Genomic DNA, 13,900 nt, shown 5'->3' on the forward strand with positions numbered 1-13,900 from the left:
TGTGTGTGTGTGTGTGTGTGTGTGTGTGTGTGTGTGTGTGTGTGTGTACATATACATACATGTGTATATATTTCTTTAGTTTCCTGAATCCCTGTTTCTTACTCCTACCTTCATTTAGGGATGTCGCAAGTTAAATTCTTGTGTAACAACTCCTTGGTGTAACAAATCCATTCATGTAGTAGGTGGAGCTTCAGCTCAAAGGCCAAGGAATTTGACCGGCGTCCTGCAAGGTGCTTGCTTGTTCAACCAGTATTCCTGTGACACCTATTAACCAGCAGCCATGCCAAGAGTTTGGCATCATTACCTGAGATGGGTGTTCCCATCCCTTTTACTAAAAAATAAAGGTTGCTGCTCCTACTTGTGTACGGAAATTGAATGACAAGTTTAAAAGAATGCAAGTCTGGCTTTTGCAAAACTGAATTGGTCCTTTCTGCCTTGACCTAAAACTTCTCTAGTAGTTGATGGTCTTTTGTGAATTACACCATTGTAGGCATGAACCTTATGGGCAGCAGTATCCTGGACAAGGGCCTCCCTCAGGACAGCCACCCTATGGAGGACACCAGCCTGGAATATACCCACAGCAACCGGTAAGGCATAAAGGAGGTAGGAATTCTCCCTCTCTCTTTCAAAAGCTAGTTTTCCTCAGTCATGAAGCTTGATTCATTTAATTAGTATTAATGTTTCACCAGATTAGGTTATGAAGTTGAACAAAATATTTAAACATCTCTTTTTTTATTTAAAGGATTAGGGGTATATTTCATATTCAGCACCATAAGACATAGCAGAGATTCTGAATCTCAAAAATAAATATTATTTGTAGTATCATGAAGCATATTAAAACATCTTTGACACATTGTATAATATTTTATAACAAGGGTATTTTGAATGCTTGTGTTAAGTTTGTGTCTACCACATCTGCTTCAGGATTTAAGGCAGAAACCATATCCTTCCTGTGTGCTGAACAGAATTTTTAGTGTCTAGTTTAAAATAATAAATGCTAATGTCTTTAGAATGTGGTTAACTTATTTTGCTTTTTAATTGATTCATTGAATTATCTAACTTAATGTTTGAATAGCTATAGTAGCCATATACAAGAATAAAGCTAGGCAGTTATTTGCAGTTTATTTTAATTTTATAGTATTTCTGCTTAGCTAGTTAAAAATAATGGTGAAGGTATGTGCACCTCATGGTATGATTTTTCATACTCATAGGATACCAATATCTTTTTGGAAAGTTTGTAGCAAACTAGAGAGGGTTTTTGTTTTGTTTCTTTTTTTAACGTTTATATTAATGAGTAAATATATATGACAATGATTTATTACTGAACTAATTTAACTTAATTAGATTTCCAAAATAAAAGGAGGAGAACATACTCTCTAAGAACAATCATGCGTACGCTGGCAGTTCACCGACCTAATGAAAAATCAGTATAGGAAAATATTAAGCTATCTTAGGTATTAGGATAATTCAGAGAATGCTTTAGAGAGAAAAGTAGACTAAAGGCCTTATTCCTGATCCTGCCCCTTCAGAAACTAAAACCAATTCAAGATTTCATTGGAGTTTATGATGTGAACTTGGATGGGACCAGAGATGTTCTGCCTAGATGGAATAGCTGTGGGAATAGTTCATGTTAGGTAACATTAGCATAGCCTGAAAAGTTACCCAAAGCCACGTGTAAGTGGAAGCCTAACCTAGGGGTGGGCCAGGGAATTTATTTTATTATGGGACCCTTCAAGATTTGCCATCCACTTAATGAGATAATGTATATATAGCACTTTTCAAATCCTAAAGTACTATCAGTTATCATTATTGCAACATTCTCCTATAAATAATGTCCTCAGATTTTTGTGGTGAATTGGTTACACTAGAAAATTCCAGTGTAAAAGGATTTTGATTATTTTGATTTTATTTGTTTGATTTCCGTGAAAGTTTTAAATATCTAAAACCTCCAAGTGCTATAAAAAATCTTCCTCAGGCATTCTATTAGTATTGAAAAATAATCATAAATTACCATTCCTCAATATTTATAGGACCTTTTCTCTCTTTTAAGTGAATTTCCTACTAGGTCATTTCTTTTTTTTTTCTTTTGCATAATTTAAAAGTTGATGTGTGTGATTGTTTCCCTGACAACACATTTATATAATTCATTTTAAATTAATTTCAGAACTACAAACGTCACATGGATGGCATGTATGGGCCCCCAGCAAAACGCCATGAGGGAGACATGTATAACGTTCAGTATGGCAGCCAGCAGCAAGAAATGTACAACCAATATGGCAGTACTTACTCTGGACCAGACAGGAGGCCCATCCAGGGACAGTATCCATATCCTTACAACAGAGAACGAATGCAGGGCCCAGGTCAGATGCAGCAACATGGTATACCTCCTCAGATGATTGGTGGCCCCATGCAATCATCCTCAAGTGAGGGTCCTCAACAGAATATGTGGCCAACACGAAATGATATGCCTTATCCGTACCAGAACAGGCAAGGTCCAGGAGGCCCCGCACAGGCTCCCCCTTATCCAGGAATGAACCGCACTGATGAAATGATGGTACCTGATCAGAGGATAAACCACGAGAGCCAGTGGCCTTCTCATGTCAACCAACGGCAGCCTTATATGTCATCTTCAGCCTCCATGCAGCCCATCACTCGACCTCAGTCATCCTACCAGACCACACCATCGATGCCAAATCACATCTCCAGGGCTCCCAGCCCAGCATCCTTCCAGCGCTCCTTAGAGAACCGCATGTCTCCAAGTAAATCTCCCTTCTTGCCCTCCATGAAGATGCAGAAGGTGATACCCACGGTTCCAGCATCACAAGTCACAGGGCCACCATCCCAGCCACCCCCAATTCGACGAGAGATCACCTTCCCTCCAGGGTCTGTAGAAGCATCCCAACCTGTCTTGAAACAAAGACGAAAGATTACCTCAAAAGATATTGGTAAATATTACAAATGGCTTCTTCCACATTTAATTCCAGTATACGTTAGAAATTCACATAAAGCCTAAAAGAGGAAACCTCATATCACTTCTGAGTATCAGGGCATTGTTTTACAGAAGGAATTGCTGGAGGGAAAAAAACAACCTGAACTGAGGAAACAGTGAAGGGGAACCTGAAAATAGCATTTTAATTGGTGAATGGTATGTGCTTCAGTGATTAGAGCACCAGGCAGCAAATCAGGAACTGAATTATTGACTCTGCATTTTTACTTAACTACCGGGTGACCTTAGGCAAGTTACTTAAAATATGTTATGATAACACTTACTTAACAACAGTATCAAATAGCTTATTAAGACTTGAAAATAACTCCAAACATTTTAAAGGGAAAACCACTCCATAACTTCATTTATAGCCTAGGAACTGATCTAAAAACAAGAAGAATTGTCATTAATGTAATATAAATAATTGATATAATGCATGCAGACCCACCATACAAACCCACCACACACACACACACACACACACACCCCATACATGAGCCAAGCTCCTTTCTGGCTTTAATACTGACCTGTACAGGCTGCTCTGAATTCTTATTAGAAAGTTTTAGATGACTAAAAGTACACACTATTTTTTTGCATGTTAAATGAGGCTCTTTCAAATACAGTACACACAAAAATGGATAACTCCATTTTGTCCTCAAATGGCAAGGAGAAATATTTCTAAATACCTCGGCTTACTTGAAATGATCGACAGCAACAAAAAGCCTTTCTTAGTAGTGATGGAAGATGAAGGAGAACATTTTATAGCAAAGATTGATTTTCATCATTGTAGTAAACAGTGTCACTTATACCTTTAATATCTCAAATCCTTTCTTCTTGCTCCTTTACAGTGAACTTCACTTTGTAACCATCATAAGCAACTTCATACACCTTATTATTGCTGTTGTTTGATCATTCATGACCCCTTTGGGGGTTTTTTGGGCAAAGATACTGGTGTGGTTTGCCATTTCCTTCTCCAGCTCATTTGACAGATGAGGAAACTGAGGCAAACAGGGTGAAGTGACTTGCTCAGGGAAACACAGCTGCTAAGTGTCTGATTGGAACTGAGAAAGAGAAGTCTTCCTGACTCCAGGCTCAGCACTCTATCCACTATGCTGCCTAGCTGCCCCATACCTTATCAAGCCGTGTATAATTAGTCTGATTAGTTGCAGCCTGTTGTCTCTGTTTGGTAGGGCCTGCTAAACCAGGAGTCCCCCAAATGTGCTTGTATTCCTTACCTTACCATTATAAGAAAGTGAATGGGGGGAGGTGTGTTGGACCCTGCTTTTATATTTGCCAAACCTATATTATTTTGAGATATACTCTGCTCACCCTCACTCTAACTAGTAGTCCTCCAAGGATTTGTAAAAGTAGAAAGTAGCAAGAAGAAAGCAACTCTTATTTGTTGACTATGAAATCATTAATAAACTCATACTTAATGCCCTTTCCATACTCCACCCCCAACAACAAAAAGACAAAATAGAATAGAATAAATGAAAGACATTATTTACTTACTACCAGGAGAAGTGTATGTTCAGCCTACAAAAAATGTTAGAAGCACATTTGAGCTATAATTGCTTTCTAGCTCAGCACCCTAGTTTTGAACTTGAAAACTTCCAGGCTTAGCTCTGGCCTTTAAAATCAATGTTGTTAGCGTTCTGACTTCAGTAGTCTGTATCTTCATTTCACATTTCTTACCCCTCCGCTCATTTAGTCTTTAGACCATCACAAATCACTGATGTTAATTTTCTACCTTTTCTCAGTAACTCCCGAGGCATGGCGTGTGATGATGTCCCTGAAATCGGGCCTTTTGGCTGAAAGTACGTGGGCTTTGGACACTATTAATATCCTCCTCTATGATGATAGCACCGTGGCTACATTCAATCTCTCTCAGGTAAGAGGAATAGCCCTCACATACAAAATAAGGGCTAACAGAGAGAATCCTGCGAGCTTTAACTCATACATAGTGCTGGAATTGATGACAGGGTTAATTATTGCTAGCATGGCTGGTGTTTTTAATCACCTTCACTGTCACAAGCCACTGTTTCTGGTTGCAGTAAAATACAGTAATCCAAAAAATACGAACTTGACATAGGATAGAGACAAATTTCAGTCTCTTCAAATTGTAGCTGTTTCTCATAATTCTCATCCTGACCTCTTATTGTTGTGGTTAATATTCATTAACAATCAGCAGATTAGTACACTATGTCTGTGTTGACATTTCTGTTTTCAACCTAATAGTTTGTTTATTTAACTATTAGTGCTTTCTTCATTAAAGGCTATTAACACATTTTCTTGTGTTTGTTTGCCCTGCCAGAGTGATTAACTGTACTTGTACTTAGCCTTTTTTCACCAAAGCTAATTGTTGGGGGGGTTTTTTAAAGAGACAATTAAACAAAACTATTAGGCTGAGAACAAATGTGTCAACACAGACATAATCCACTAATTTGTTAATGTTGATGACACTAACCAGTAGATGGGCATTGATCACAATATAACAAAACTCATCATAAAGTCATTGCCAATGTCGGGGATTGAAATGGGAAATGGAATTTTTAGGAACCATCCCACAGGAAAGGACAACCCCCCCCCCCCAAAACAAAACAAAACAAAACACACACACACACAAAGAAAACTCAAGATGAATAGGTTTTGCCGCTTTCTGGGGACACCCTATGTGAGATCATGCTATATAACAGAGTTTGAAGGAAATGGGGGGAATGTAAAGTAAACCTAGAAAAGGTCATCTTATTTGAAACATCATTTTCTTCAAATATTTGAAGGACTGTTAATGCAAAAAAAGGAGGTCTGTTGTCCCCAGAGTTCAGAAATAGACACAATTAGTCAAAACTTTTGATAGACTTATTTTTAAGCTCCATAAAAGATACTGTCTAAGCAAATTCAAACTCCAGACATGCGGTGAGCTGCCTTGATAGGTGGAGATTTGCCCCTCATTGTGGGGTTTCCAAGGATAAGCTAACTGACCACCTGTTGGAAGTGTGGTAAAAGTTTAATATGGGTTGAACTAAGTGACTCCTGAGGGTTCAGCCAACTCTGAGATCCTGTAATTCTTTGACAGCTGGAATGAGCCACTAATTCTATACTTGTGGATAAATCATTTTATTTCCTTAATTCTCCAGTTGAAGTAAGTAAATAAAGTATCTCCTTTCCTTTTCCTTAAATCACCCCAGGCACTGACTAATACTGAAGTGTAACTTTTTCTCTACTCATAAAACAATGTAAAATTACATGAAGTCTCTTCAGTAGATAAGTATGGGGAAAAAAATAAAATTACTCGTCTTTACTAGAATAATTAAATTTCATGCCTGTTGTTGGCAAACTGCTGATTATCTCTTTTCATAACTATCAGTAACCCCATTTTCCTCCCAAAATTAAGTTTGAACTTTAAAAAAACACACACACATACACTTACCTGTTTCTTGAATGTCCTAAGCTAGCCACTTAGAAACCTAGGTGGTGCAGTGTTTTTTCTCTGGGGTTGTGCTTTAATTTAAAGAGATGAAGCATAAAGAGTGAAGGCACAGGTGATTTCTATAACTTTTTTGCCAGGGAGAACCTTTCATCACTTTGTTAGAGGTAGTATTTTTCATTCAAAGTAATATAATAGTATTTATCAGATAGTAATTTTTGTTTCTACCAGCTGAAGTTGGATATAAGAGTAACTTAAATGTGAAAACTAATTCTGCCTGACTTCTGGTTCATTTATCAGGGCCTGAATTGGTTTGTTTTCAGTTTTTCAGTGTTTACTAGAAGCAGTTTTGCCAAGATCATCTACTTTTAAAGAGAAAAATTTAAGGAGAAAGCTTGTATTAGGATGACCTGTGGCACCTGAGGCAAAATAATCATCATAAAATTATAATAATAACCATAAAAATAAGGGCAAAAACACTCCTGTAAGTAATGGAAGTGAAGAAACCACTTTAAGTGGTTTAAGTGAGTCGATGAAATCCAAGCCTTTACATTCCAATAATTAAGGGCTTTGTATAAATTTGAAAAGAAAAAGTGATGTACAGCATTCCCTTTGAGAATATGAAAGCATAAAGGAAGCAAAGTTATCATGTGGGTAGTTTGTGAAGGTAAGCAACAATTAAAAAGCAAGATAAAGATACACTTAGGTAATAGTGGGAGGATGAGGAAGCTAGTTTTCCTTGACAGTGCACTTGACCGCTCCTGGTGAGGGACTCCATAAATTGTAGGGTATGTGGAGATATTCTCGTAAGTGTGAAATTTATTGCCATTGAAAGTGGCCTTCTTTTCGGTTGTAATTGGACATTATGACACCATTTCCTGTTTTTCTTCTTTCTTTCCTCAGTTATCTGGATTTCTTGAGCTTTTAGTAGAGTACTTTAGAAAATGCCTGATTGACATTTTTGGAATTCTAATGGAATATGAAGTGGGAGACCCCAGTCAAAAAGCACTTGATCACAACGCAAATAAGAAAGATGACAGTCAGTCTTTGGCAGATGACTCTGGGAAGGAAGAAGAAGAAACTGAATGTATTGATTATTATGATGATGAAGATGAGGATGAAGAGGAGGAAGATGAAGAAGATGAGAAGACAGGAGCAGAAGATGAGAGTATGGTTTTTGCCTCTCCTGATGGCAGTGTTGATCCAAAAGAGAGGCCAAAACAAGCAAGTAAATTTGACAAACTACCAATAAAGATAGTAAAGAAGAATAATCTGTTTGTGGTTGACCGATCTGACAAACTAGGCCGGGTTCAGGAATTCAACAGCGGACTTCTCCACTGGCAGCTTGGGGGAGGTGACACAACTGAGCATATCCAGACTCACTTTGAGAGCAAGATGGAAATTCCTCCTCGCCGGCGGATACCTCCTACCCTCAGCTCCCTGGGAAAAAAGAAAGATATGGAAGGAAGAGGTGAGTTTGAGGAGCATCCAGAGAAAAGCATAATAGCAACCATAGACGACGTCTTGTCAGCTCGGCCTGGAGCTTTGCCTGAAGACTCGAACCCTAGTAACCAGACCAAAAGCGGTAAATTTCCCTTTGGTATCCATGAAGCCAAAAGCCACCGGAATATTAAATTGCTTGAGGATGAACCAAGGAGCCGAGATGAGACTCCACTATGCACCATTGCCCACTGGCAGGACTCTTTGGCCAAGCGCTGTATCTGTGTGTCAAATATTGTCCGTAGCTTGTCTTTTGTGCCTGGCAATGACGCTGAAATGTCCAAACATCCAGGCCTGGTGCTGATCCTGGGGAAGCTGATTCTCCTTCACCATGAACATCCAGAGAGAAAACGGGCACCTCAAACATACGAAAAAGAAGAAGAGGAGGACAAAGGGGTGACCTGCAGCAAGGATGAGTGGTGGTGGGACTGCCTCGAGGTCTTAAGGGATAATACATTGGTCACATTAGCCAACATTTCTGGGCAGCTGGACTTGTCTGCTTACACGGAAAGCATCTGCTTGCCAATTTTGGATGGCTTGCTACACTGGATGGTGTGCCCGTCCGCAGAGGCACAGGATCCCTTTCCCACTGTGGGACCCAACTCAGTGCTCTCGCCTCAGAGACTTGTGCTGGAGACCCTGTGTAAGCTCAGCATCCAGGACAATAATGTGGACCTTATCTTGGCCACCCCTCCATTCAGCCGTCAGGAGAAACTCTACGCTACTTTAGTTAGGTACGTTGGAGACCGCAAAAACCCGGTCTGCCGAGAAATGTCCATGGCGCTCTTATCGAACCTTGCCCAAGGGGATGCGTTAGCAGCAAGGGCAATAGCTGTGCAGAAGGGAAGCATCGGAAACTTGATAAGCTTCCTAGAGGATGGGGTCACTATGGCCCAGTACCAGCAGAGCCAGCATAACCTCATGCACATGCAACCTCCACCTCTGGAACCACCTAGCGTAGACATGATGTGCAGGGCGGCCAAGGCCTTGCTGGCCATGGCCAGAGTGGACGAAAACCGCTCAGAGTTCCTTTTGCACGAGGGCCGTTTGCTGGATATCTCGATATCAGCTGTCCTGAACTCTCTGGTTGCGTCTGTCATCTGTGATGTACTCTTTCAGATTGGGCAGTTATGACATACGTGAGAAGCCAAGCATGTGTGGGTGAAGATTAGAGGGTCCCCTGTAACTGGCTGTTTTCTGTTCTTGTTTATCCAGCATAGAAAGAAGGAAAAGAAAATCTTTGCTCCTCTGCCCCATTCACTATTTACCAATTGGGAATTAAAGAAATTAATTTGAACAGTTATAAAATTAATATTTGCTGTCTATGTGTATAAGTACATCCTTTTATTTTATTTTTTTTTTAACCAAAGTTGCTGTCTAGTACATTCAAAGGTCACTTTTTGTTTTCATAGATTTCCTTTTCAGTGTTCTTTTCCATGTTTGTATTGCATATTTTTTGGGAAGCAAATTAGTGACTTAAAAAGTTGTGGTAAAACATATGACCGGAAAACTTCACCACTTTGAAGCAAAAGGTGAAAAACAACATACCAACTTCCTGTGTGTCTTTTTTTTTTCCAGAAAAGAAAAAATACCCATATCCCATCACCCAAACCTCTGTGCAATAGACACTTCTAGTGATGTAGGTATAGGGATCAAGGCGGTGTGTCTGTCGGTAGTCATGCTATGAAATGATATCGGTTTCTCCACAGGAGAATGGTTACCTTAGGCTAGGGGCAAAAACATTTTTTTTTTTAAAGTTAAGATTGAAAACACATACCTGATGACGATCAACGTAAATTGCTTCCTCACCACTACTGTCATGTACGCTATCTATTGTTTGACCTTCCTCAATGACAGTTCTTCACAATTCCTTTAATCATTTTTTAAATATTTTTTTTTTTTACTGCCTGAGGGCCGTGATGTATATAGAAGTTGTACATTGAACATACCCTCATTTTTTTCTTTTCTTTTTCCTTTTTTTTTTTTTTTTTAGTGCGAAGTTTTTAGTTTCTTTTTCATGATGTGGTAACTACAAAGTGATGGTAGATTTAAATAATTTTTTATTTTTATTTTATATATGTTTTTCATTAGGGCCATATCTCCAAAAAAACAAAAAACACAAAAATAAAAAAAACAAAAAACACAAAAAAAAAAAACCGAGGGTAATGTACAAGTTTCTGTATGTATAAAGTCATGCTCTATTTCGGGAGAGCAGCCGATCACAATTGCTTCATGAATCAAGGTGTGGAAATGGTTGCATATGGATTGATTTAGAAAATGGTTATCAGTACAGACAAAAAAAGAAATATACAGAAAAAAGGAAGAAACACAACTTCAGAGATTTTTCAGTGATGAGAATCTGCATTTGTATTTCAAGATAATGTAGTTAAAAAAGAAAAAAGAAAAAAAAACTTGATGTAAATTCCTCCTTTTCCTCTGGCTTAATGAATATCATTTATTCAGTATAAAATCTTTATATGTTCCACATGTTAAGAATAAATGTACATTAAATCTTGTTAAGCACTGTGATGGGTGTTCTTGAATACTGTTCTGGTTTCTTTAAGGATCTACATGGCAACAAAATCAGTTATAAAAAATACTGAAAATTACAATAGTGTACCCACCAACACCCTTGCTGAAGAACCAGAGACTTCTTAGTGGGGTGAGTTAGCTAGTTGTTCTCAAATTGTTCATCTGCTCAGTCATCCTCTGAATCAATAAACCTTTTTTTTTTTTTTTTTGGCTAGGCAATGGGGTAAAGTGACTTGCCCAGAGTCACACAGCTAGTTAAGTGTCAAGTGTCTGAGGCCGGATTTGAACTCAGATTCTCCTGACTCCAGGGCCGGTGCTCTATCCACTATGCCACCTAGCTGCCCCAATAAACTCTTAATAATGTGGAGCTGGGATCCTCTTTAGCTTAAAAGGGAGATGGCCACTAACTTTAGAAATAGTCAGTGTATCCTTAGATGTGATGAGCAAAGCCTCAGGAAGCTTGTTGGTTGGCCCAGAAATACATTCTTCCCTGTTCTGAAACCTGCTCTACCTTAAAGAAAGTTAGACCTGTTTTGTGTTTCCCTCACGTGGCTGAAAATTCTTGGCATGTGTTCATTCCAGCTTAGCGCACCCACCCTACACTAAGTGCGTACCTTGTTAAATGAATGTGTTCATATTCAGCACAGCGAGAGATTAGCATTGACATTTCAGGGCATGACAAGGTTTCTAATGCATCCACATTCTCACCCTCCTCCCTGGTGTACATTAGCTTTGAATACTGTTTTTAAAAAAAAAAAACAAACCTAATTTTAACTTTTCTTCCTGGGTCATTGACTGTTACTGTGTAACGATCAATTTCTTTGAAATTGCTGTATGGTGATACTGTTGGTAGGCATTCTTATTTTTCTGACTCTACCCTTTGCATACTACCCTTGCATTCACAATGTACTCAAGAATTACTGATCCCACAGGCATACTGATTATCTTTTTCCCCATAACTCACTGTAATATATGGAAGAGTTAGGCAAGTACATACAGTTATAATCAGAGTGTGAAACGTGATTCCCTAATGTCACGAAAAAAATAATTTTTCCTACAAGAAGCCTGATCATTTATTTACTCCTACATTACCTACTTTACTTATTACATAATAATGCAAATATGTGTTGAATTAAAACCTTATTTATAATGCTACTTTAGATATGGTTACTAAGAATAGGATTTGATGCTCAGCTTTAAGATCTGGAGGTTTGTCAGAGGAATTCAGTATTATTCTAGCTTCTCTTACAGGGTACAAGAGTGGAAAGTGTTATCCAAACTCTTAAGTAATCTGACATGCCAATTCTCATCAAAAGAGTAAAAAGGAAAAGAAGTAATGACTTTATTTGACATGATTTGATTTATGATCAAACAGTATCCTGGATCAGACCTTTATTAATGTGCCTCTAAATAAGGGTATATATACAAATCGGTTTCTCAAAAGAAAAAAACAGTTTAAAATTTCATCATAAGAGGTTTACATCCCCAGAATCAAGACCTCCAGAAGTCCTTGCAGACTCTGTAGTCTGTATGAGAGCCAACTGATAGCATTGTCCTAGCAATTGGCTTTTGATTTGGTTTTTGTCTTCAGAGATTGGCAAGACACCCCAAACTCAAGTTACTTTGCCCCTCCCCCCCAAAAAAGACAAAGATGCAAAGAAGGTTTAGTATTTTGGAAATCTGCTGTAAGTTGAATCTGCAGGTATTTGAGTGGATAATTTCTTTAGTGTCAGGTAAGAAAGATTGTGGAGTGGCATCTGCTGAGAAAACGCTTTTTTTTCCTTTTTCTTGGTTGAGAATGATGTCAGGCCAGTTTATACTGGTAGAGTTTTTCTCTCCCATTGCTGGCTAACAGTTACAATGGATTTGTTAATGCAGAAAAATAGAAATTCAGGAATCTAAGCTATTAACTACCTCTTTTGTGAAAAGCAGATGGCCTTTACACTGAAACCCATGTATTTAAAAATTTTGTTACATGTTGCACTTTTTTTCATTGTCTACTTAGCTTCAGCATCTCTTGCAGGGAAGGAAAAAGCATATTCTACTTACACCAGAAGTAATTAATTCAATAACATTTACTGAACAAATGGTGTGTGCAAGGCACTCTACGAGGTGCTGAAGAGGTCATAAGATGAATAAGACACAGTCTCCCTTCCCCCTACGCAGGACTTCACACTAGTGGTCCAAGCGACCTATTTTCTTCTTAAGATTTTTGTTTTACCTCCTCATCCTGAGGAGACTAAGCCCTCACCAGTCCCACAATTCTACTTGATTCCCCTACTCAAGTACCCATGTGTAGGAAGCCAAGAAGGTCTCCTGTGCTGCTTTCATGCCACGTAATGATTCCCTTCTGCCACCCCATCCAAGCCTCCCAAAAAAGAAAACCACCTGGGCTAGCTCTTTGCCTTGCAAACATGAGTCCACGAAGAGCATCACCTGTGTATCTTAGGAATACAGTCAGTTTTGGGAAACTGCATACACAGTGAGGAATAAATGTGGCAGTTCATCAATATCAAAAAAGTCCATTTTATCCATTTATGAACTTTACAATACCTGCTTAACAATAATAATAACAATGGCGAATTGGACAGTACCCAATTGGGGAGCATGGATACTTAGGCTCCAGTTTCCTGACCTGTAAAATGGGGATAACTGCCATACCTACCTCACAGGGTTGTTGTGAGGATCAAATGAGACAAATGTTATGTGAAAGCATTTTGAAAATTGTAACATGCTACATAAATGTAAGGTGGTATTCTTCATTTGATACTTCGAGGATTCTGTATTTTCTTTGGTGTGAGCACTCCCTCCACCAGTGCAGATTGCAACCACTACACCTTAGTAGATGGTCTTCTTGAGTTTCTGCTGCCAAAAAGAAAAAAAAAAAGGTCATTATCTGATGACCTATCTTCTGGGGGTGAACCTTTCTGAATTTAGCTAGTCCGGTCTTTGGACAACAGGTGCATAGTCCTTGTCACCAGGCCTATACTCAAATCCTTTCCAGCTTAGTAGGATCTGCTAAAGTTTGTACTCTACTGGAATAGCCTTCAAGGAGGCATTGAAATAGACATTACTGTAAGGTGTTGTCATTATTGAAATGAGGTGGTTGAACTAGATAATGGCTAAGAGGTCCCGTCCAGCTCTAAAATTCAATGTTCTAAATAATAAAATTGACTGTTCTAAATATTATCTCCTATTCCTTCCCCCCTACTCATATTCTGCTGGGATAGGGGTGTGGGGTAGAGCCTAGTGGTCTGTGAGACAAGCAAAGAGTAGGGGAGTAATGGAGAAGTGAGCGGTCCTGGATGATGCTCCGAGTTAGATTCACGAGACCTTGAATAATCAAAAGAGTTAGCTGTAACTATGCAAGGGGGCAGTCGTGTCCGTTCTTCATTTGAAAACCCCAGGGGGAGATTTTGACATTCATAATATGACCATATATATCTCCCATCTAT

General features: G+C 38.8%; 1 protein-coding gene across 1 annotated transcript in view; it reads left to right on the forward strand.

Annotated features, from left to right (window-relative positions):
• LOC114031461 (AT-rich interactive domain-containing protein 1B-like) overlaps window positions 1–10,442 on the forward strand; it is a 550,161-nt gene extending 539,719 nt beyond the window's left edge. Inside the window, 4 exon segments of the mRNA XM_027846530.1 lie at window positions 491–587; window positions 2,165–2,945; window positions 4,747–4,877; window positions 7,317–10,442. Of these exon segments, the coding sequence (XP_027702331.1) occupies window positions 491–587; window positions 2,165–2,945; window positions 4,747–4,877; window positions 7,317–9,047 (2,740 nt within the window). The 3' untranslated portion in view covers window positions 9,048–10,442.
• Window positions 10,443–13,900: the final 3,458 nt, after the last annotated feature.

The sequence above is a fragment of the Vombatus ursinus genome, unplaced genomic scaffold (genome assembly GCF_900497805.2).
Source record: "Vombatus ursinus unplaced genomic scaffold, bare-nosed wombat genome assembly UNPS02015175.1, whole genome shotgun sequence".
NCBI classification, from domain to species: Eukaryota; Metazoa; Chordata; class Mammalia; order Diprotodontia; family Vombatidae; genus Vombatus; species Vombatus ursinus.